This window comes from Cnephaeus nilssonii, assembly GCF_951640355.1.
Source record: "Cnephaeus nilssonii genome assembly, chromosome: 4".
In the NCBI taxonomy this organism is placed as follows: domain Eukaryota; kingdom Metazoa; phylum Chordata; class Mammalia; order Chiroptera; family Vespertilionidae; genus Cnephaeus; species Cnephaeus nilssonii.
In genome coordinates, this window is record NC_137075.1 from 38030706 (window position 1) to 38056765 (window position 26060).

At 41.7% G+C, this 26060-nt stretch overlaps 1 protein-coding gene across 3 annotated transcripts in view; it reads left to right on the forward strand.

The window, feature by feature from the left end:
- Positions 1-25744, forward strand: part of FMN1 (formin 1) — a gene marked incomplete at its 5' end in the record, with an annotated part of 414719 nt that extends 388975 nt beyond the window's left edge. For all 3 annotated transcript variants that reach the window (XM_079768750.1, XM_079768751.1, XM_079768752.1), the window contains 2 exons: positions 14090-14174; positions 17155-25744. In XM_079768750.1, coding sequence (XP_079624876.1) covers positions 14090-14174; positions 17155-17199 — 130 coding nt within the window. In that variant the 3' untranslated portion in view covers positions 17200-25744. The remainder of the gene's footprint in view (positions 1-14089; positions 14175-17154) is intronic.
- Between the last annotated feature and the right edge of the window lie 316 nt (positions 25745-26060).

Sequence of the window (26060 nt, forward strand, 5' to 3'; positions counted from 1 at the left end):
TTCCAATTTACAGCGAAAATCGTGTTACATCACGCCGTAGGAACAGATCTCCGATGTAACCCGAGGACCTACTGTAATCATATACCAGTATATTTTTTAATTTTCACAGTGACTGTATCACTGAGGTGTGGTATTATGCCCACTTTTAGCAAGCAAGAAAATTTAAGTCTCAAAGGGTTTAAGTGATTTGTCTAAGGACAATATAAAACCAGACCTGGGTCTTTAAAGGTAAAACAGACAAGTAAACTAAGTTTAGAAAGTGGGTGAGCTTTGATTGCGAGCGTAAGGAATTGAATCGTATACTATCTAGTTCAAAGAGCAGCAAACCACGGCCCATAGGCCAAATCCATCTCACCACCAGTTTCTCTAAATAGTTTATTAGAACACACGGCATTGCTGTTCTTACATGTATTTCTTATGGCTCTTTCACGCCATAGCAGCAGAGTTGAGTAGCTGCAGAGACCATATGAACCACAAAGCCTGGAATATTTACTATCTGGCCCTTTTCAGAAAACCTTTGTTATTCTGGCTACAGTATGGGAGTCATTGAAAGTTTTCAAACAGAGAAGTGACATTTTTAGAGTTATGCATTATTTTATTAATATATTTTTATTGATTTCAGAGAGGAAGGGAAAGGGAGAGAGAAATGGAAACATCAATGATGAGAGAGAATCATTGACCAGCTGATTCCTGCACACCCCCTAATGGGGACTAAGCCTGCAACCTGGGCATGTGCCCAGACTGGGAATCGAACCGTGACCTCCTGGTCCATAGGTCGATGCTCAACCACTGAGCCATGCTGGCTGAGTGAGTTATGCATTATTAATTGAGAGCATGTCCATCGGCAGGAGGATGGATTGGAAGACCCTTTTAGTGGTCTGCACTCCTGGAGTATTACAGTAGCCTTCCAGTAAGTCTCCCAGCCCAAACCTCAAAGCTTAGAGAGTCCAGGAAGGCAGCAAAAATGGGCAAAGTGTGCAGAGTATAGGAAAACCAACTGTGCAAAAGGCTGACGGATGGCATGGCTGACAGCCACAGGGCTGCGGGGGTGGCAGAGAGTGGCAGGAAGTGCCAGGAACTGAGAGGTTGCAGCACAGAAATGCCATTGGATGTTGCTGAACCTTCCAGTTGTATAAGGGAGGTCAGAGCTGGGAATTCTTACATGAAAGCTCTGCATTTACAAATGTTAGCAAGTGAACTTAAATGTATATAAGTCCTCTGAGGTGGAGCACACAGCAGACCTCCAGCTAGCAGTCTTCTCCCACATGATTACCGGAACACTGACTCCAAGTACATGTAATGCTGTCAACGACAGCAGCTGCTGGAGTTTCTGCAGCAGGTGTAGGACACTTTGCCCACCATTTTTGTAGAACATTCTTAAGCAATAGAGATAGGTAGGTAGGTAGGTAGGTAGATAGATAGATAGATAGATAGATAGATAGATAGATAGATAGATAGATAGACAGACCATCAATCTCTAGTGAGGTCAAAGCAGTTTTTAAGACCTACCTCTGTGTTCTGCCCTTCCAGTGTTCAAAATCTAGCTAGATTGTCATGATATTAAGCATTTGTTTCTTATCATAGATATGATACAAAAGCAGCTGGGAAACAGCCTTGCCCTCGAAAAAAATGACGTGGACTCTATTGTTAACAACATACAGAGAATCTAGTGAAAATTTGCTTGTTTGCATTTCGAAGCATCAGTTTTGAGCATTGGTGATGTTGTAATCAGCTGACATTAAGGAACTTTATATTTTAATGGATCTTTTTTAAATATTTTTTTTATTGATTTCAGAGTGGAAGAGAGAGGGGGAGAGATTGAAACATCAATGATGAGAGAGAATCATTGGCTGCCTCCTGCCCGCCCCCTGCTGGGGATCGAGCCCTCCACCCGGGCCTGTGCCCTTGACTGGAATTGAACCTGGGACCCTTCAGTCCGCAGGCCTACTCTCTATCCATTGAGCAAAACTGGCTAGAGCTGTTTTAATGGATCTTAATGGACTTGCATGTTTTCCCCATAACCATTCTTGATGCCTGAATTCTTACAGTTTAGAGCAGGCGTCCTCAAACTACGGCCCGCGGGCCACATGCGGGTGTTTTTGCCGTTTCGTTTTTTCACTTCAAAATAAGATATGTGCAGTGTGCATAGGAATTTGTTCATAGTTTTTTTTAAACTATAGTCCGGCCCTCCAACGGTCTGAGGGACAGTGAACTGGGCCCCTATTTAAAAAGTTTGAGGACCCCTGGTTTAGAGGTTAGCCACTTACAATCCTTTATTCACCTATTTATTCAGTACTCATTGATCATCTACTATATGCCAGGTGCTGTACAAGATGCTGAGGAAAGAAAGACAATGAAGTCGTACCCCCTGCCTTTGAGTGTACAAGGCAGGTGCCTAGGATTGATCACAGCACAGTCAGATAAATGAACCTCAGAGGGAGGTGTCAACTCGAGCCAACCAAATTTACCTTTCTTCATGTAATAAATGTCCCCTGGGAAAGAGAGTTGAAAAGTGCCCCCCTTTGTTAATAAAAACGACTGTAAATGTCCTATACAGTCTTAGGTGGGTTCAGCTGCACAAGGTGTGGGGTAACTTACGGAAAAATGTTCATGACAATGACGGGGCGTGAAGCCTGCGGGCCCCGTGCAACTGCATGGGTTGCAATGCCTATGCAGCCTCGTGAGCTCAGCGTTGTCAAGAAATTCCAGTGAACAGTATTTTAGGAAAGTAAAGGATTTTTTATTTTTTTTTTTTTTTTTGCAATTCTGTTCTCTAGGTCTCCATTCATTTATGGCATGTATATGCATGCCAGCCACTGTCTCAAGGCCCAGGGACACAGCAGTAAAAAATGGTAGCCACCGTCACTGCCTTTGTGTCCCTATGGTCTGGCCGAGAGTTTTGTCTGTGATCATTTTCATTACCTGGTCCAATTATGTCTTAACTACATCATGGTAAAAATGTTTAAATGGCCAGCGAGTCTCACTTTTTCTTTGTATTTTTAGACATACAGTATCAATAGGAAATATAATTTTTAAGTGTATAAACATAAATTTTCTATAAGAAACAAATGTAATTTTAGTTATCAGAAAAACAAGGTTAATAAGAAAAATATATACTTAATCCCAAGTTCGATAATATATGAAATGTAACTTTTACTTATAGTAATTACCTCTCTGAAACTTAGAAAAAATATAAGGCAATAGATGCAACCTTTGTTTTGAAATGTAAATAGTTTCTCTTATTTGTTTGGTTGAGGGATTTTTCTCATACCTGTACCAAAGTTTAGCTTCTAGAAAGGACTTTTAGAATCAGAGAAATTGAGGTGAGTTCTTTGGTTTGCTAAGTCTCAGGATAATAGCAGTAGTTGGTTTGCTTTCAGGATACAAATACTTAGCTAATAGCTGCACCTGTTTAATTTGTAGTCAGAAACTATTGCCACGCATTCTGCCGCAGTTTCTCCATTTCTATGATGGAAGATTCCATAATGGTTATCCTTTACTGAACACTTACCATATATATACCAGACATACTAGATGTTTTAGATATATCAATTCATGTAATTCTCATAATTATACCTTGTGGTTGATATTTTTTAATTTAAATTCTACTGTTGAAAGTATTACATATGTCTCCTTTTTCCCACATTGACCCCTCCCCACCTGCTCCCGCCCCCCAGCAATGCTCTCATCCCCCTACTGTCTATGCCCATTTGTTATGCTTATATGCATGCATACAAGTCCTTTGGTTGATGTCTCCTTTTTCTCCCATTGACACCACCCCCCCCCCCACACACCATCCCCTGCCATCCCTCTGAGGTTTGACAGTTGGTTCGATGCTTCTATGTCTCTGTATCTATTTTTGTTCATCAGTTTATGTTGTTCATTCTGTTCCACAAATGAGTGAAATCATGTGATATTTATCTTTCTCCAACTGGCTTATTTCTCTTAGCATAATTCTATCCAGGTCCATCCATGCTGTTGCAAATGGTAAGAGTTCTTTCTTTTTGACAGCAGCATAGTATTCCATTGTATAGATGTACCACAGTTTTTTAGTCCACTCTTCTGCTGATGGGCACTTAGGCTGTTTCCAAATCTAGCTATGGTAAATTGTGCTGCTATGAACATAGGGGTGTGAATATCCTTTCTGATTGGTGTTTCTGATTTCATAGGATATATTCTTAGAAGTGGGATTACTGGGTCAAATGGGAGTTCCATTTTCAGTTTTTTGAGGAAACTCCATACTGTTTTCTACAGTGGCTACACCAGTCTGCATTCCCACCAGCAGTGCATGAGGGTTCCTTTTTCTCCACATCCTCACCAGCACTTGTCATTTGTTGATTTGTTGATGATAGCCATTCTGACAGGTGTGAGATGGTATCTCATTGCCATTTTGATTTGCATCTCTCAGATAATTAGTGACTTTGGGCATGTTTTCATATGTCTCTTGGCCTTCTGTATGTCCACTTTTGAAAAGTGTCTATTTAGGTCCTTTGCTCATTTTTTAATTGCATTGTTTATTTTTCTTTTGTTAAGTTGTATAAGTTCCCTATAAATTTTGGAGATTAAACCCTTATCAGATGTAACATTGGCAAATATGTTCTCCCATGCAGTGGGCTTTCCTGTTGTTTTGTTGATGGTTTCTTTTGCTGTGCAGAAGCTTTTTATTTTGATGTAGTCCCATTTGTTTATTTTCTCCTTAGTTTCAATTAGATGTGTCGGTAAAGATATTGCTATGAAATATGTATGATATTTTGCTGCCTATGGATTCTTCTAAGATTTTTATGGTTTCCCATCTCACTTTCAAGTCCTTTATCCATTTTGAGTTTATTTTGTGTATGGTGTAAGTTGGTGGTCTAGTTTCATCTTTGTGCATGCATCTGTCCAGTTTTTCCCAGCACCATTTATTGAAGAGACTGTCTTGACCCCATTGTATGCTCTTGCTTCTTTTGTCAAATATTAATTGAGCATAATGGCTTTGGTCGATTTCTGGGTTCTCTGTTCCATTGGTCTATATATCTGTTCTTGTTCCAGTACCAGGCAGTTTTGAGAAAAGTGGCTTTGTAATATTGCTTGATATCTGGTATTGTGATCCCTCCAACTTTGTTCTTCTTTCTCAATAATTCTGTGGCTATTCGGGGTCTATTTTTATTCCAAACTAGAGGCCCGGTGCACAAAATTCATGCACAGCGGGGGAGGAGGGGATTTGTCCCTAAGCCAAGCCTGTACCCTCTCCAATCTGGGACCCCTCAGGGGATATCCGACTGCCGGCTTAAGCCCGATCCCTAAACCAGCAGTCAGACATCCCTCTCACAATCCGGGACTGCTGGCTCCCAACCGCTCACCTGCCTGCCTGCCTGCCTGATCACCCCCTAACTGCTCCCCTGCCAGCCCGATCACCCCCAACTGCCCTCCCCTGCTGACCCGGTCACCTCCAACTGCCCTCCCCTCCAGGCCCAATTGCCTCCAACTGCCCACCCCTGCCAGCCATCTTGTGGCAGCTATCTTGTGGCAGCCATCTTGTGGTGGCCATCTTGTGACAATGTGGGGGCAGCCATCTTGTGACAACAAGGAGGTGGCCATCTTGTGATGATATGAGGGCATGAGGGCCACCTAGGCTTTTATTAGTATAGGTAAATTTTTGGAGAGTTTGTTTTAGGTCTGTGAAATATGCCGTTGATATTTTAATGGAGATTGTATTGAATCTATAGATTGTTTGGGGTAGTATGGACATTTTAATGATGTTACCTTGTGGTTGATATTAACCTCAATTTCATAGTTAAGGAAACTGAAATTTACAAAAGTTGATTATTTGCTCCAAGTCTTCTAATAACTGGCAGAGTTAGAATTAGAATCAAAGCTAGCAGATGCTGAAGCTACTTGCCCCAAGTTTTGCCTTCTCCCAATCTGTGTGATTTTCAAGAGTGTCCTGTGAAAGGGAGACAGTCACTGAATGAAAATATTAGGAGTAGAGCAGGATGGGGTCACTGAGGTCAGAATTGCCTTGGGAGGGGGGGTATGGGTGACTGCCTGGGGCCTGCACAACAGCCAGGACCAGTAGGAAAAGGTTTGCAGTTGAGACAGGGCTTTAGGTTGGCTCCCATCCCCGTGCCTCTACCTGGCCAATGTGGAGGGAGGTTGCAGTGCTGCCAAAGGGTGTGGAAGCTGGAAAAGGCAATGCTGACAGGAGGGTGATAGAAGACCAATTCTGAAAGAAGAGACCAGAATTCAAAGGTGTAAAGGAACTACTAAAGCAAAAGGTGGCCAGAAAAAGTTCCCTAAAAGTTAGGGGGCCGGGAGAGAAATGGTGATTCCAAACCACTCCATTGGAATTGGGATTCGAGGGTCACTAATAGGTGTTCTCTTTGAAAGCCATCCTTGCTGGAGAGAAGCCAAGAAGAGCAGATGCTCCAATCTGTGGCCTCACAACACCATCGTCGTGGTTTGCAAATCCCTTAATAGCCAGAGTCTCCAATGCAGTCTGACCTGGGTTTGCTCCTTTTAGGGCATTCTTTTCTTTTGGGGGGGATAGTCATGGTTATTGCTGCAAATGGAAAAGTTTCGTAGGCATTGTGGTGTATACACTCAGACCTATGTCAGTGATGGGAAGTGCCCATTCCCAGGGCAGCTTTGCAGATGTAGTTCTTCATGGGTTTTGTAAATCATTGCTCATCTTTGTCTCATTTATATTTCTTTCCTGGTGCACAAGTCAGCATGTTGAATTCATCGTAACTAACTTGAGCATGTGGACTGAGAGGTTAGATTAGATTAAGCAAATGTTTTAAGTAAATTGTGTAAAATTAGCTAATAAAGAGCTAAGACACTCAGCCACTTCTTCAATAGCAAGTATGTGATTAATGTTGAGCAAGATATTTTTATTTAATTCCCTGAAGAAAAAGCAAGGTGTGTTTTTTTTTCTTTTAAAAAAACTTCAATTACAATTGACATTCAATATTGTATTAGTTTCAGGTGCACAATATAGCGGTTACACATTTATATAACTTACAAAGTGATCCCCCCATAAGTTTTGCACATACCTGACACTATGTATAGTTATTGCAATATTATTGACTGTATTCCCTAAACTGTACTTTACACCCCCATGACTGGTTTTATAATTGCCAATTTGTACTTCTTAATCCCTTCACCTTTTTCACCCATCCCCACAACCCCCGTCCCATCTGGCAACCAGTAGTTTGTTCTCTATATCTGTGAGTTTGTTTTTGTTTTGTTTGTTTATTTATTTTGTTTTTTAGAGTCCACATATAAATGAAATCATATGGTATTTGTCTTTCTCTGTCTGACATTTCATTTAGCATAATACCCTGTAGGTCCACTCATGTCATCACAAATGGTGAGATTTCGTTCTTTTTTATGGCCAAGTAATGTTCCATTGTACATATATGTACCACCTTTTCTTTATCCATTCATCATTTGATTGGAACATTTAATCCATTTACATTTAAGGTAATTATTAATAGGTATGTAGTTATTGACATTTTATTAATTGTTTTTTATTGTTTTGGTAGTTCTCTGTTTCTATTCTCTTGCTCTCCTTTCTTGTATGTTGATTACTTTCTTTGTTGTGTTTGGATTTATTTTATTTACTAGGGGCCCAGTACATGAATTCATGCACCTTGAAATGAACTGTGGGCCGTGAGGCTGCAGTGGGCACAGGGGCGGGTCTCAGCCCATCCTCCGTGCCCCCACCCGGCTCCTCCTACCATGGCCCCTGGTCCCCTGTCTGCCCGCAGCCCCACTCCTGCTGCCGCCGCTCCCACGCGCTGATGGCACTGGCCCCACTCACACCTGCTGACGACACAGAGAGATTGGGGCCAGCACCAGCAGCAAGTGCAAGAGGGACCGGTGCCATCAGCGGGTGTGAGCAGTGGCTGCTGCCCCGATCACCCCTCAGGAGCAGGGGGAGGTGGAGAAGCCCTCAGGGGCAATCAGGGCCGGCAGCTGCTGCTTGCACTCACTGACGGCGCCAAGAGATTGGGGCCGGTGCCAGGGGCCGGCAGCGGAGCCAGCGCTGGCAGCAGGTGCAAGTGCAAGGCAGAACCGCAGCACACAGGAGCAAAGAATTTTCAGTATCCACCAGAAGCTCACCCCCTGACAGCAACTGGCACCCCACCTTGGTCTGACATCCCCACTTACCTGCTCCACCATCTCGCCGTGGCCGACGCCCACCATGTTCCACGCGCGCCCCTGGTGGTCAGCTCACGTCATAGAGACCAGTTATCTGGTTGTTCCATTGGTCAGTCTATTTGCATATTAGCCTTTTATTATATAGGCTTTCTTGTAGATTTTTGGTTTGTGGTTACCATGTGCTGCATATATAGGAAGCTATGTGTATAGTAGTCTATTTTAAGTTGATGGTCACTTAAGTTCAAATAGATTCTAAAATCACTACCATTTTTACTCACCCCCTCCCCATTTATATTTTTTATCATTATATTTTGCTTCTTTTGTGTGTTTTTGTGTATCCCTTAATTTACTGTTGGAATTATACATGATCATTCTACTTTTGCCTTTTAACCTGTGTACTAGCTTTAGTGTTGGTTGATCCACTTTTTTTCTGATATTTGTCTGTCAGTAAAAATATTTTTCTTTACAATATTTTCTTCTTTTTTTAAAATATATTTTATTGATTTTTTACAGAGAGGAAGAGAGAGGGATAGAGAATTAGAAACATCGATGAGAGAGAAACATCGATCAGCTGCCTCTTGCACACCCCCTACTGGGGATGTGCCCGCAACCAAGGTACATGCCCTTGACCGGAATCGAACCTGGGACCCTTGAGTCCACAGGCCGACGCTCTATCCACTGAGCCAAACCGGTTTTGGCTACAATATTTTCTTATTCATATTTTTTTTCTTCTTCTTGGAGCAGTCCCTTTAACATTTCTTATAATACTGATTGGTGGTGATAAACTCCTTCAGCTTTTTCTTATTTGGGAAGCTCTTTATCTCTCCCTTGCTGGATAGAGTAATGTTGGTTGTAGGTCCTTGCTTTTCATCAGCATGTTCATTTTTCAAAGAGTCTGTGAGTTGGTGGGTTTTTGAATATTTCGTATTTTTTAAATATTTTTGAGAAAAATTTTTAAAAAGAAACATAGAAAAAAATAACACAGCACCCATATTCCCACCACCTGGCATTATCTCTTCACATTTACCAAGTATTATTTAAGAGTCTTTAATTTAAAAATAATGAGGCATTATAAAATTTTAATTGTACTATTCTATACACTACCTCCCAAAGCCATTATCTTCTTCCATTTTTTCTAGTAATAATCTCCATCATGAAACTAATGTGAGTATCTTTCCAGTCTGTATGTAAATATAGATAGATGTTTATATGTATGTTTACACACATACACAGGCATCTGTGAACAATACTGTTTTGTGGGTTCCATTTATAAACATACACAATGTAGCATATTGCATGCACAGACAATAGTAGGGAACATGTATTGAGTGATTGCAATGTGCCTGGAGCTGTACTATTTCCATCCTTTCAATGACTATATGTAGTAGGCTGTTGTTATCCCCCTTTTTAGCAAATCAAGGTGCACAGAGAGGTCACTTGTCCAGGGTGAAACAGCTAGTAAGTGGTGACGCTCAGAATTAATCCCATAGCCAGGCTCTGGAGCCTGAGCACTTGGCCATCATGCTACATGGCCTCCTCACTGTGTCACTCTGCAGAATGCTTCACTCTCAATATCAGAAGCTTCACTCTCTCAATATCATGTTTCTGATATCTGTAATTAGGGTTTTTATTAAATTTATTGGGTTGACATTTGTTAAAAAGAATATATAGGTTTCAAGTCTACAATTCTATGATACGTCTTTTGTATATTGCATGATGTGCCTACCACCCAATCTCAAATCTTCTTCCATCACCATATATTTGACCCCCTTTATCCTTTACTACTCCCAACTCCCTTCCTTCTAGTAACCACCATACTGTTATCTGTGTATGTGAATTTTTGTTTTGTTTGTTTTTCTTATTTATCTGTTGCTTTCAATTTTATATCCCACATATGAGTGAAATCATATGTTTCTTAACTTTTTCTGTCTGACTTATTTTGCTTAGCATGATACTCTCAAGATCTATGCATGTTGTCACAAATAGAAGTTTTTTTATCTTTTCTTATGGCTGAGTAATATCCCATTGTATATGCAGGGGTGGGCAAATGTAGGTTAAATTGCCAGCCATCATTAAAAGGTAAATCACAAGTAAAGATACAAAATAATAACAATAATAAGAAGAAGAAAACAAATAAATAATACAACAATAAATAAATAATACAAGAATATTTATTTGCATACTCACAGCTATAAACCTATGTTTGCCCCTCCTCCCCTATGTACCACATCTTCTTTATCAATCATCTATCAAAGGAAACTGGTTATTTCCATGTCTTGGCCACTGTAAATATTGCTTCAATGAACTTAGGGATGCATATATCTTTGCAAATAAATGTACTCAAAATTTTTAGGCAGATCCACAGAAGAGAGGTCACTAGATCACATGGTAACTCTATCCTTAATTTTTTGTGGAGCCTCCATACTGTTTTCCATAGTGGCTGAGGACCTGAACATATTTCTCCCATCTAATTGTTGATAATACATTCTGTCAATAAAAATAGATCTAGTTCACAGTTATCCCATATTCCATTAAATGAATGTAATTTTTTTAAAATCAGTATTGCATGGTGATCAAGACCTATAAAATAGGAATAGTGAAAGTTCCTATATCACAAGGTTATCATGAGAAATAAATGGTGTAATTCAAATAAACCAGGTAGAACTGTACTTGGCATGGAGTAAGCACCCAATGAATGTTCGCTGTTATTTACTACTAGGGGCCCAGTGCACGAATTCGTGCACCTTGATAGAAACTGTAGGCTGTGAGACTGCGGTGGGCACAGGGGCGGGTCTTGGCTCATCCTCTGTGCCCCCGCCCGGCCCCTCCCACCATGGGCCCAGTCCCCTGTCTGCCAGCAGCCCTGCTCTCTTCGCCACCACCCCCACGCACTGATGGCGCCAGCCCGTTCGCACCCACTGAAGGCACGGAACAATTGGGGCAGGTGCCAGCAGCGGGTGCAAGCGGGGCCAGTGCTGTCAGCAGGTGTGAGTGGCAGCTGCTGTCCCGATCGCCCCTCAGGAAGAGGGGGAGGTGGAGAAGCCCTCAGGGGTGAGCAGGGCCGGTGCCAGCAGCAGGTGCAAGCACCGGGCGGGACCGCTGTGTGTGGGAGCAAAGAATTTTCAGTAACCACCAAAGGCTCACCCCGATGGCAGCAGCAGGTACCCTGCCTTGGTCTGGCACCCCGCCTTGTTCTGGTGCCCCACCTTGGTCTGGTGCCCCGCCTTGGTCTGGTGCCCCACTTTGCTAACCCACTTTCTGTCCTGCTCCACCATCCCACCACGGCCGACACCTAACAGGTTCTGCACTCTACCACCTGCTGCTGACACCCGCCATGTTCAGCATGTGCCTCCTGGTGGTCAGCACACATCATAGCAACCAGTTGTTAAGTTGTTCTGCCATTTGGTCTATTTGCATATTAGGGTTTTACATATATAGATTATCATCCATCTATTACCCCACTGAACCTAATAATTAGGTTTCCAATTTCTCATTATTGCACATATTCCCACAGTGAAAGCTCTGTGTCTGTATAAAAGTTTCTTTGGGGTATCTCCCTAGAAGAGAAATTGATGGCTCATAGGGTATGCATATTTGCAGTTTTACTTGATTTTCCAAAGTCAGCTATACCAATTTACACTTCCCAGTGCAGTTTGTCAGTTCTCATTCCCCCACATCTTCAGTAACAGTTGATATTGTCCGGATCCCCAGCCTCTGGCTTTGCTAACCCACTTTCTGTCTCTGGATTTGCCTATCCTGGACATTTCACATTAATGGAATTATATAATTTGTGGATTTTTGTAATTGCCTTTTTTCACTTACCTTAATGTTTTTGAGGTTCATCTCCTTTGTAGGATGTATCAGAATTTCATTTCTTCTTATGGTCTATTAATAGTTCATTACATGGATATACCACATTTTGTCTATCCATTTTTCAGCCCATGGAAATTTGGGTTGTTTCTACTCTTGGGTATTATAAATAATGTTGCTATAAACATTCATATGCAAGTGTTTGTATGGATATATATTTTTATTTTCTTGCCTATACATATATTTATATACTTAGCAGTGGAATTACAGAGTCATATGGTAACTATGCTTAACATTTTGAAAAACTGCCTACGTGACTGTGCCATTCTACAATCCCATAAGCAATGCATCAGTGTTCCAATTCCTCTAAGTCCTTGCCTCCAACACTTGTTATTGTCTTCCTTTTTAATTCTAGCCATCCTAACGAATGTAAAAAAGCATTTCCCTGATGACTAAAAATGTTGTCTTTTATTCATGTGCTTATTGGTCATTTGTATGTTTTCTTTGGAGCAATGTTTATTCAAATCCTTTGCCTATTTTTTAATTGGGCAATTTGTTCTTCTGAGTTGTAAGTGTTCTTCATGTATTCTCAATACAAGTTCTTTGTCAGATATATGATTTATAGATATTTTCTCCCATTCTTTGGGTTGTTTTTCACTTTCTTGATGTCAATTGGTGAATTTTCATATTTTTCGTTTTCATGTTTCCTGAAAACTTCAGTTTTCAAAATTGTGTCCATATTGTCTCCTGAGTGGATGGATCACAAGTCAGATAGCCTTGACATGCACATGGAGAATAAATTAACTGCATCTAGTTTTCTGTAGATTAAAAACTCCTGCATTGGACATAAAAGTACAGACTTTCCAAAGCCATCTAGGTGAGCCCCTCAGACAGGGAAGGTAATTTACATTTGATAACACAGAAGATATACCTTGACACCTAATTAGAATCCTATCTAATAAAAGAGCAATATGCAAATTGACCGTACCTCCGCTATGCCCATAAGCCACGCCCACCAGCCAATCAGGAGCAAGTATGCAAATTAACCCAACCAAGATGGCTATGACCACAGAGCGAGCAGGAAGCTTGGGTTTCCCCGGCAATGGAGGAAGCCAAGTTTTCTGCCTGCTCTGGCCTGCGCTCAAGGCTACAAAGTTTCAATTATAAAAGATAAATAAATCCCAACAAAAATGGCTGCAGCCACGGAGTGAGCAGGAGGCTTGAGTTTCCCTGGCGATGGAGGAAGCCAAACTTCCTGGCATGCCCTGGCCTGCACTCAAGGCTACAAAGTTTCAATTATAGAAGATAAATAAATCCCAGATACCAGGACCTCCACTTGGGTCACTGGGGGGCGTGGCCTGCCTGCAAACCACCACAGGCCCCTTGCCCAGGCTGCCCCACACCCCAAGGGAACCCCACCCTGATCCGGGACACCCTTCAGGGCAAACCAGCCGGCCCCTACCCGTGCATCAGGCCTCTATCCTATCTAATCCTATCTAATAAAAGAGTAATATGCAAATTGACTATCACTCCAATACACAGGAAGGCTGCCCCCATGTGGACACAAGATGGCCGCCACAAGATGGCCAGCAGGCGAGGGCAGTTGGGAGGGACCAGCCCTACAAGGGAGGGCAGTTGTGGGTGATCAGGCCAGCAGGGGAGGGCAGTTGGGGGGGACCAGGCCTGCAGGGAAGGGCAGTTGGGGGGGACCAGGCCTGCAGGGGAGGGCAGTTGGGAGTGGCCAAGCCTGCAGGGGAGGGCAGTTAGGGGCAATCAGGCTGGCAGGGGAGTGGTTAGGGGGTGATCAGGCTGGCAGGCAGAAGCGGTTAGGGGCAATCAGGAAGGCAGGCAGGTGAGCAGTTGGGAGCCAGCAGTCCTGGATTGTACTGAGGGGTCCCACATTGGAGAGGGTGCAGGCTGGGCTGAGGGACACACACCCCTGTGCACGAATTTCATGCACCAGGCCTCTAGTTTAATAATGAAAAGCATGAAACCATTCCTTATGTTTCAAAACTGTTGATTAACTCAACATCATTTGGATTTCTGTTTAACCTTATCTCTTCCTATTTCTTCTTTTCTTTTTTCCCCTCCTTCCTTTCCCTCCTCTCCCCTCCCCACTCCGTTTTAATTTCAGATTGAAAATGGCTCAGGAATCAGTCAGCAAGTTGACATCTGAGAAGAAAGTGGAGACAAAGAAAATCAATCCCACGGCCAGTCTGGTAAGATACATTTTTCAACATAACCTGAAGATTTTTCATTACAACTGATGTGCACCCAGGAGTGTGTCTGAATTTAAAGGACAAAACTCAGGGGAATGGCAGGTAGTATCTAGCTTCTCAGTTCCCACCCCAGAGTAATGTATAGAGGAGGGAGTGAGGAACAAAACAGCTTCATGTGTTTACCATCAAACTCAACAAAGGTCATCCTATGTAATAAAACCTTAATATGCAAATCGACCGAACGGCAGAGCAACAGGTATCTATGAGGTGCACTGACCACCAGGGGACAGACTTCCACAGGGGAGTGCACTCCCACAGGGGGAGCACCGCTCAGCCAGAAGCCGGGCTCACAGCTGGTGAGTGCAGCGGCAGTGGTGGGAGCCTCTCCTGCCTCTACAGCAGTCAGACATCCCCCAAGGGCTCCCGGACTGTGAGAGGGCGCGGGCTGGGCTGAGGGACCCCAAGTGCACGAATCTTGTGCACCGGGCCTCTAGTTTTCTAATAAACCGAACTGAGTCGCTTGTCATTTCATACCCTTCCACTGCCCTCCCCCTACATGCTGAGATTCCTCCTCCTCTCAAAGCACATTTCTCCTGAAATGTTTAAGCATTTCACTCTCATCAATTTCTTTCCCCAGTTAAAGAAAGGGGCAGGCTTATCCTCTTTTGATCAGTAGAAAAACTGAGATGCAGAAAAGATACAGTCTACCTGTACCACTTCACAGATGGATAACAAAAACCAGGATCACACTCTGAACCCCAAAAGTCCCTCCCTGTCCTAGAAACCAGCAGTCTGGTCCAGCTTCCTACCTGTGGGGGCAAGTCGTCCCCCAAGGTCATGTTTTCAGGGTGGATCACAATGAATCTCCACCTGTTTGTCACAGACAATAGTTGGAATAGCTAAATGGTTATGAACCCAAGGTGTCAGGGTTCAAATCCCATCTCAGCCACTTACTAGTTGTAAAACCTTATTGAAGTTCTTTTGCTTCTCCCTCTTTTGTGAAAAGAGGGAAATAATATTATCTTTGCTAAGGGTTATTTTGAGGAAGGTAGGAAGAGACATGTAAAGTGCCTAGCACATAATAAGAACTCAGTAAGTGTTAGTTCTTTTCCTTGTTATCATGAATTTTGGCAACTTTGGTTGGTGCTGCAATGGGGAACAGCAGTGAGTAGAAAGTGGGAGTATCACTCTCCTCACTTTGATTTTCAGACTCTCCCTTCCCTGTGCCCTGACCTCAAACAGCTACTTGGTGTTATCCTTTTGTGTCACAAGTACTTTTTGCCAGCTGCTTCAACTGCTGTGACAATCCAAGAGGAAGATAAGTTATAAAGTGAGATTATTTCTGTTGATTGACTGTGGTGTCTCTCATAACCCCATCAGCAGCTAAATGAAATGTTGAGTGAGGTTGATGAGTGAGAAATAGAGAAGCCAGGGCCACACAGCTTGGCCAGCAAAGGCAGTGGTTAGTGAACAGAGCCCCTACCTGAGCCGACACATCCTCCATGCCCATTGACACTCTGTTCATTACATTCACTTGTAGGATTTCAGTGACAGTGGGCTCATCCCTGATTTTTACCTTCTGTCTTCATCAGCCTCTTCCCTTTTCCCCAGGCCTCTTATTTGGATTTCTGTCCTAACTTTTATAGCCAAACCCATATCCAGGGGCAAAGAGAATGGACATAGCTCAACAGACCAGTAATTTCCAACCAGTGTGCCACAAGAATTTTTAAAACATACAATACCTGACTGTTTAGTCAGAGGTGCTGACCTTGTTTCCTTTAGATTGCCAGATTTAAAAAAATGACAATAGCCATCCAGTGTGAATGAATCAAAATTATACCCTTTTTTTTGTTGTCAGGTTGGCAAAAAAAGATAATACATTTTTTGGTGTGCTGAAGAATTTTAGTAATTAATTTATGTGTGCCATGAGATGAAAAAGGCTGAAAATTGCTGCTTTAGACAAGAGACTCAGTGCTATTCTTTTGTAGGTGACCTCCACTATGAGCAAGCTCCCAATTGTGATCCTAAACTTGTTAGGGTTGTTTATTTTGTTGTTTATTTTGGTAGAAATTAGGGAAGAGCTTGAAAACTGATTCCTGATTTAATTTCATAAGACAGGGATGGGATCCAAACTAGGGATGGCTGTTTAAAGTCATCAACATGCATTTACATCTAGACCAATATAATAATTCATTGTAACATCATATCCCCTGGATCACAAGCAGCTGAGGATCCACTCTCAAAGGGCTTCTCTCTGCCTCTGCTCTTCCCGAAGGAAGGTACTTCTCCCGTTTCTCCTTTAGCCTTCTATTCTCCCACCCCTAAGAGCAGACACACCCATCACTGTGCTTAATATATTTACTTCTCTAAAGCCCTAGACACAGTGAGGGCCTGTGTTTCTGTTTTGTGTTCTTGTTTGAGTTTACATCCTGCCAGCAGACTTCCACGTTCTTCCCCATGAGAAATTTGTCCCTGGGAGGGAAGCTCAGGGAAAACAGAGCGGAACATCTATGGCGAACGGGAGCTCCTGCCATTCTGCATAGACCATATCTGATCATCTTCCAGTTTGACTTTTTGTATTTAGACTCCCTAGAAACTATTTCTTGAGCATTCCATAATTCCATTAGTGGGCCAAGGTTAGGGATGGAAGGAGCCTTTGAGTAACACTACAAAACTAGGACTTTTATCACAGAACCACAACCTGGAATAGTAATGGTCAGTGTTTCAGATGGATATACTTGGTTTACTAGCTGGTTATTATTTTGTTGGCTTGTTGGAGAGTAAGGGCGATAGGTTGGAAGGGGCTGGTAACTGAAGGTTTCAGGAAAGAAGGCTAGAAACACTCTTCTTTCTAGGGCATGTAGTACAACTCTAGAATTCTAGACCAAAATTTTAGAAACTTATCAAAATTTGAGGAAGTTGAAAAATTAGAAAAGGAATGATAATAAACTTGTTGTGTGTGTTTTTTCTTAAACAACAGAAAGAAAGACTACGTCAAAAGGAAGCCAGTGTGACCACCAACTAAAAAAGAGACACTGAAGATGACAGCATGGCTGAGTACCTTGCTTATCCTTTGCAACACCAGCGCTGCAGGAAGTTCTTGAAAGACATGTTACTAAATATTGCTTTTGCTCATGGCTTTGTGAGGTCATCTGCAGTGAGAACTCGTGCCTTCCCAAAGAAGTCCCTGGTTAAGCCACAGAACCAATGACAAGCTGTGTAAGGGAACAGTGCAGGAGTATTTGATGATTGTTTCTGTAGAGGTCCAAAGTCTTTGTTATAAAAGATCAGAAGAAATCCCCAAGATTTTCCAAAAATTTTTAAAAGCAAAGATTCCAGGCTTTCTGACCCACTCTTGATATATGTAAATTTGTGACCAAAGAAGAGAGGGATCTTACGACAGTTGCCTTGAGAGAGTTCAAGCCTTTACACACTGCTGGTTTGACTATTGACCTTGATTTTGATCCCATTGCATCAAGATCCTGAAGTGTCTTTCTCGCCAAAAAAATGTTGACATTTACCCAAACTATTTTTAAAGAGGTCCACGACTATGTATTTCCAAAAGGAGAGAAATGGTTATCTTATTGTTGTTCATGTTATGGAAAGGAGAGGAAATGGGATTATACATGGTGGAGAAGGGTTTAAATAACCATAAACTTCATAAACCTGGAGAGCAAATTATGATACAGAGAGTTGACATCAGCCAGTAAGCAATTAATTGTGGTTTCCTGGACCAGCAGGGAGTCTCCATCCCAAATTCCGGAAGAAACAGTGATACCTGAGCAGGGAGACACTTGGGGTCAAAGCAGTTGCTTGGACAAGTGACCCAGTAACAGAGCACATTTCACGTTTCAGAACATTCGTGAACGGGCAATGTCTTGTTGATGTGCACCTGAGCTCTACGTCTTGTTCTGGGACTGTGTGCAGCCAGACCTTTCCCACCAACCCCAGAAGGCAGTTTCCAGACAGGACTGCAAATGTTACTTGCAGCCTTTTGTTCTGACCTTGACCCTTGATGGACTGGCAGTTGACAGAGGTCTGAAAAATTAAGTTCAGAAAAGTTCTTTACACGCAAATGCAAAGAAGGTGTTCACATTAATGGAATATCATGTACGTGCAGCTTTTTCGGACCCTGGGAGCCGACATGACTACTGCCCCTTGAGTCACAAGAGAAAGGAATCTACCTTGTGAGTAGAGAAAAGAGGGGACTGAGGGTGAATTGATAATAGGATCAAAGACTATTAGGTTTGGGCCTCGAAGAGAGAGAGGTCAAAGCTTTCTCCTCCAAATGGTGGAGCAACAACCTTAAAACCCTTCCCAATCCAGCTGCGGTGTGTGGCCTGACCCTTGTCCCATGATCTTCCCAGAACCTCTCAACTTCTAGGTGGCTGAATGTTTACCCAGGACATGCCTGCCAGGTATCAACCCCCTCAGGGACCCATAATAGATCCAGCTTATTAAAGTGGCACCATATCCTACTATAATGCCCGTCTTGGGAATCAAGAATGCACTGTCAGGATCCAATCAAGTCTCTGAAGCCATATTCATGCAGGTGCTAACCACCTTTTCAAAAGAAAGGAATATGGTAGCATAGTTGGGTTGCTGTTGTTTTTTCCAGTTCAAAATAAAAGGATGAGACAAGCAAAATAGGAAAGCTGGTAAGAAACTTACATGACTAAAAGAAGTTACTTGTGAGCAAGAAGCTTTTTTAGATTAGACTGTTTTCTTATATTTTTTCTTCCTTTTCACTTAACTGTGAAGAAAACCTAAGGAATTCATCAATTGAAAACAATTTTGCTTACAGCCATCCTGGGCTCTGTGACATTCCTTTTGGTATTATCGTGCAAAAAAAAAAAAAAAGTGCCTGTTTTGCCTATGCCTTGGGAATCAACTTTGAGTTCAGTAAGCCCAACATATGTTTGGATCCATGTGTGTCCTTAGAGACCCGATGGGAGACAGCTGCCAGTGACTTTCAGTGGAGTCGCCATCATCCACTTTAAGTCTTGAAGCGTGGTCTCATAGGAAAATCACTGAAGATAAGCAGGACTGTCACTTTGGCCACATAACCCAGCAGGGACACGCTCTCAGGGAACCAATGGGGCGGAATAACGAGTGGGAACATTTAATTTGAGAGTTAGACAAATGCAGCCGGAGGTGGGTTTTATCCTCGTGGATAGACTAGAAATTGGCAGTAAAATACCTCTTTCTAAAGAGCAAAGTTTGCCTGCTGATGTTGGGGAAACAGTGATTTTTGTAAGATTAGTCAAAGGCAATATGTTAGTATATTAAGACACCAGGGCAGGATCGCCATCATTTTCACCCAGTTTGAATCCTGCAGGGTGTATCCGGATACCCCCTCCCCAATCCACACACATGCTACACTGTTGACATCACCTTCATTTCTAACTTAAGTTGATCATCAGTCAAGGTTCACAAGAGTTGTTCAAGGTAGGCCATCTAAAACAGCCTTCAGGCCTTAAAATGTTCCCTCTAAAATGCAGTTGAGATTGTGTTTACACACAGCAGGTGTCTCTAAACTTCTCATGGAGAGGAAATAGTTGGGGTACCACTAGAGCTTGAGCATTTCAGGCAAGCAGGACTTAAGTGGCTATTCTGAGCACAGTCCTCCCTGAACAAGAGGGAGAGTGGCCAGTACTGCTATTCTGCTTAACCAGACACTCACATCGGTTAAGTCAGACTCTGGGAAATCTTAGCTTGTGAACATCATCTTCTCTTCTCGCCAAGATTCATTACATCAGGGCACAGTTGATAGCAGTTCAGACTCTTGCATGAGTAACTGGCATCATCCCTCAAGCACACAAGTATATCATATATTAAACCAGAGCATGATGTAACTATCTTAGGTAAAAATAAAAAAATAAAAACTCAGACCTGAGAGGTGTCAAAAATCAGGTTAGAAGGAGGTGTGCTCTATGGCTTTTAACCCAAGAAGAGGCAGCTTACCGGGGGAGAAAAAAGGGAAGAGTCTGGTCAAGCAGAAATTGATGATGGTGACTCCCCCACCGTCACAGGTGATGGACCTGCTGCCCATCCGTTGCCTTTTGAATACTTGAATTGACGTCCATTGATGTCTCTTCAAATGCTTGCTGCAACAACCTAGGAATTAGGGAGGAAGAATTTCCAAAATCTGAGAAGTAGGATAAGGAAACCTGGTGGTGCTATTACATCTGGAAATGTTGTAGCCTAAACAAACTGGCAACGTGGTTGAGGAATTGAATGTCAGATTGGATGCTGGTCTCCGACCTCCTGTTCTCCAAGTAGGGACAGTAGAAGCTGCACACCTGCTGAGCCTCCCTTCGGCACCCCTTTGTCCATAAGTACCGTGAGGAAAGGTGTTTTCTAAGTGAAAAGCTCGTATGCTGCTGCTGGAGCAACTGGAGAAACTGAAGGAAGGAAAAGAGATTTTGGTGGTATTGGAAATCTCCCCAAAGATAGTCATGGTTCTTCCATGGGCTTGGATGGTTCTTCCATGGGCTTGGATGTAGCAGAAGAGAGATGTAAGTGTATTTGTGCTCATCTCTCCATAGATTGCACTCCTTGCAATGGGGGAGTTTTCATTTCAATTATTCTTGCTTTCTTGAGTGTTGTGCTTTCTCATTTCTATTTTTCCTTCCTTGCCTGCTGTCATTCATGCAGATCACTGCCTGCAGCATCCCAGCAGTCAGCGGCTAGTCAGTGTGTGAGGGGGAATTAGCAAAACCGCAGTCTCTTTCCCAGTAACCAGGCTTTAACTTTGGCAAGGGAACCTCTTCACTCCTTGATCTAATAAGTTGGTCTATTTTGACACTCTCCCTTCCCCCAAACAAAGATAAAACCAATTTAGGGCTTTCTGTGTCAAGAAGAAATAAGTCAAAAAAATAGAGCTTTTTCCCAAAAATATCAAATATACAATGTTATAAAGTAGTTTAAGTTGTCTTTAGGAATCACTAGGAAGAACTGTTAGATTTGAGTTTTATTTTTCTTTGATCCTGCCTGTTCTAATCAGAAAAAAAAAAAAATCACAAATGAAATAAACAAAATGCCAAGAAATGGAAGGGAAAATAAAAAGCATCAGCAGGTTTGGCAATCTACAAATTAATTTATTGGTTTCTGAATTATAAAAAAAAAAGAACATACTGTGAAATTCAATGAGTTAATTTTTGAAAAAGCTATGTAGAAGGAGATGTGGCATGTTGTAGTAGAAATGCTAGACCATTTAAGTTTCCTTACTCTGGATTTTCTTAAGAGCAGTTTATAAATGCATGGAACATCCAGAAGTTCATGGCTATCACATTTCACATATTACATATTGTACCTTCAGGAACAATACCACTGAAGAGAGTGAATTCAATAAAGTCATGACCTTTCATTCATGTCAGCTACTTGGTCATCACAAAGAAATCTGCAGCATAAGAGAAACAAATTTGTGTGGCCAACCTAATAGTATTTAGTAGGAATTGAAAAGTAGGAATCCTTTTCAGCCTCTCCAAAATGCAAATAGCTTGTTGAATATATGTCCATTTTCCAGCTGTACAGAGTAACAGTCTAGCTGCTTGGAACCTTCTCTGTAATTGGGGCAGAAGTCACTTAAAGAAAAGACCTTCAGAAACAGGCGTAGGCATATTTGGCTCCTTTATGCTCACATATCAGTATGTACAACTACATTAGCAATTGAACCCAGGCATGACTAGGCTCCATAACAGCTGTATGGGACTGAGCGGCCCATTTTGTGTCATTTCTGCATACCCACCAGTTGTTGACACCTTGTTAGAAGCATTGAATGTTAGTTTCACAATTCTTCATTCCCTTCCCAAGGAATGGGCATTCTAACAAACCCTCCTCCAGATCAATGCTTTGCTGGGCAGTAGTGAATTCAAGAGGGTTTTAATATGTCCAACTTGAAGCCTATTGTGTGGTTGACAACTTACTTGAAAGCATAAAGATATTAAAATGGCAGCTAGCTCACTCTGTCTCTTAAGTCCCTGGGAAATTTCTACCAATGCAGAGATTAGGGAAGCAAATCAAGCCTCATTCAGTAGGTTAGCTGTCCTCAGATGGAGCGTATTGGATTCATTTCCCCTCTATCCCCAGCCCCTCTCCCAACCAGCCTGGTGGTTGTAACATAGAGGACCGTTTTCCTCTCATCCTTCCTTTCTCTGGTATGATGATTCACTTCAATCAGCAGTTCAAATGAACTCCAGACTTTATTGCATATTATATATATGAAGTGCTTGTTCATGAATTTCTTCTCCACTCTATGATCTGGGGACGACTGACTTAATCTCAATTTTTATATGGAAGTGGTAGCTAAAGCCATTAATTTATTCTTCTATGTCCCATCTATGTTTATATAATTTTCTGTTTGTTTGTTTTTTAATTTTCCCTCAATACTAAGAACCTCCAGTCTGCCTCTTTTTCTAAAAGCAGATCCAGATACTTACTTCTATGGGCTTTTTAAAAAATGTTTTATGTGAAATTCTATAGCATTGGACTAGCAAAATGCAAATGAGCCCATAGTTTCCTGTAGAAATTCACCTCCAAAGAATTTGGCATTCTTCCCCATGGAGTAAACAGCCTGCTACCAGACCTAGGCTGTTTTGTAGGCTGAGCATTTCCCTTAATTCTGTCTGTACAGACACCAAGGCACCAAGGGGCTCTTTGTCTTTGAAACTATAAAAATGTCTAAGAAGATAGTGAATAATTCTTCCCCCCATATATAGTGTGAGCTGCCAACGCATTATGCTTAGCAATGAAGAAGTCAAGTGTTTTCAGGTGTGCATTCATGGTGGCTTGTCAACATCTTTGGCAAAGTTGTACCTCCTTTGCTTTCTTGTGCTCTTTCAGGGCTAACTTCCATTATTGTCTCATGGAACAACTGTAATTTTATTTACCAATCAATCAGCTTCCCAAATGAAAGCTATTCCCATAGAGCACCGAGTGTACAGGGAAATTACTCCCTCCCTCCCCACGACATGGATGATCAATGTGTTCAGAAATGAACTCTCTGAGAACTCTTGGGATGAACTTTGAATTCCAGGTCTCTTTCTGTGAGATATATAAAAATGGGTGTATAGCATACAAAACGTGTACTACTCTTTTCAATAATAGACTAAAAAGGTATTCAAAATCTTTACATTTTAGGTAGATTTAAGTAAATTGTAAATAGCTAATTTTTTTTCCTTGCTCCTTGGCAATTGATCCCTAGCTATAGTCTTATTTCTTTACATCTGACCACCAAGACATAAAGAAGGTGGTCTCAGTCCCACTGAGATTCCACTCTGTGTAATCCTCCGAAAACATCCAGTTCCTTTGGAAACAAATCCATGAGTGAGGGGGAAGTCTAGCAACAATTCTCCTGTCTGCCCAGGTTGACACACCCAGGATTTTTTAGTCTACCAGAGGAATAGGACTATTCCAAGTAATTACTTTTATAATTCTGCAGTTCTTCAATTTCTCAAAACACAAATAATATGACTCTACTGTTAGTCGAATATGTAATCTTCAAAGAATATGAGCATTTTAAAAAGGATTTATCTTTAAAGAAACAATCTGAGATAATTCTAAAAAGGCAGAAACTTTTAAAATGAGAAATGGAATAATTTTTAAGACTCTTTAGACAAAACATGTCTTTGATTCATTATAGTCTTTTCTCTCATTGAGTTTTAATTTAGACTACTGTGGGGAGCAGCGTGCCCCTGGAGTTTGATTTAGGGAATCGTGCTTTGGCCTGGAAAATCAGCGCTGGCCTGCACGCCCAGACCTAAGTGAAATCAGTCAGCATCCTAATAGGAATCAGGCCTAACAGAAATGTAAATTATCTCAAGTCCTTAAACGTTTAATTTTCTTAGCAACACCCTTTCTTAAAATGGACACTGCTTTCTTAAAATGCATTGGATACATGTAGTCATTTGTGTTCATTCTACCTTGTGAGATTGCAAGCCATGGGCTGAGGGAGAACAGGTGACAGGGAAGAAGGAAACTTTGAACAAGGCCAGGGTGCGCTGTTTGGCTGATCATTGCATTATTAGGGAGCTGGTCATTTTCGCCATGGTTGTACCAATGGCAACTTAAGGAATCTGTATTAGGCAAATGGGAGTCCCCAGTGTCTCATATTGGTCAGTACCCTAACGAAACTGGCCTGTGCCTGCTGAAATAATGTCATTCAATTTCAGAGTCATTGCCAAGGGGTTGGTGGTCCAGGGATCTTTCTCTTTTCTCTGTGCCTGTCCAAAAGTCATTTTGGCATCTAGCTTCATTTCTGTTTTCTCCTTTCAGTACGGCTGCTGTGGCCTCCCCTTCCTTCACACCCCACAGCTATTTTTTCCCTCACTTTACAGTTTCTCCAGGACCCAGCTCTTTTACCCCTTTGCCTCACAGACAGCCCAGTGTCTCCCTGAGCCCTCACTCCCTCCTCTCACACCCAGTGCTCTGCTTCCCAGGCCTTTGGACAGGGCGCTCCTCTGTCACCAAGTGAGACACACTGCTATGACTGCCTCTTGTTAATGTCAGCATCACCTCATCACTTAGGCAAAGAGGGAAAAATCCATAAAAAGGATGGAAAATACATTTCTTTTTCATTTTATTCTATTTTATTTTAAGGAGGTTAGGGGGAGGGTTGTTCTCAACTTCTCATAGATTTTACTTTAAAACTGTCTAACTGGGACCATTCTTTTGATAAATTACAAATCAGTCCAGCTATGCTGCCTATGACTGAATTTTTGAAGCTCAAATAACTTCTCAGTGCTGTTGGACAAATTGACTTCAGTTTTGTACAAACATTTTGAATCATGGGCTTTTTATTGCCACTCCATTCTTACTACTCACGATTCAAACATCTCCATGCATCTGGATCAGACGTCGACAATTTGTGGTGGATTTCAGATCAACAGTAACTGTGACACTCTTGAAAGAGCATAAAGAGAAAGTATAAGCACGTCTCAGAGAGTCAAATGTTTGACTTGCAAGTATATTAGACCAATCTGTAGAAGTCATCTTCAAGGATTTTAAGCAATAATGAGGGCAGTTTGAGAAGTGAGGCGGCACTTTAAAGACATGAAACCTTACATGACATTGTCTTGGATATTTTTACTGTAATAAGCTAATTGGATTCAGGTATTTTTTCCTTTAAATTTTTTAAAAATATATATTTCTCATTTGTTTGCCTATTTAATTTTGTCAGTGCTGGAAATGCTCGTTAGTTGAATTTGTAAATGTCACTTGCAACCAAATGAAGTATTTATTTTTAAAAAGAAAAGGTGAAGGAACCAATATTGATTGTACATAATGAAAATATGTGTGTGCGTATATATGTATATTTTCCTCCTTGACACTACTTGGTTACCACATCAAGTGTATTTTTGTACATAGTATATATTGGTTAGAAAAATTAGATTGTCTACTCAAAGGATTCTATCTCTATGATAGGTTATATTTATTCTAATCTATTGATACCTCTGTTAATTTGTTTTAAGAGATAGAACTCTATTTTTTTGGAACTTGCAGAGAACTGCATTCATGGCTTCCGATGGTAAATATGCTAAGGGCATTTTAATAAATCTTGGTTTCATGTCTGTCTGGTGTGCAGTGCAGATTTATTTCCAGGAGGCATTTTGGAAAAGTATTCCAACAGTACTCTACCTTAGAGAAACCAGTCACTTCTAACTTTCATTCCTGCCCAAGCTCTGCATTACTACTGAGCTGCAAGAGCTGGGTCTCAGTAAACCTGTCATTCATATTTCCTTCTTTCTGCCCCGTCCATCCCGCCAGCCATGGCAACCTGCCTAGGCATAAAAGGCTACCACCAAACACACAAACCCAGCCAGGCATTGTCTCAGCTAAGCTGACCCAAAAGCAACACTACCTAAACATGTATTACCCAAGATGGGA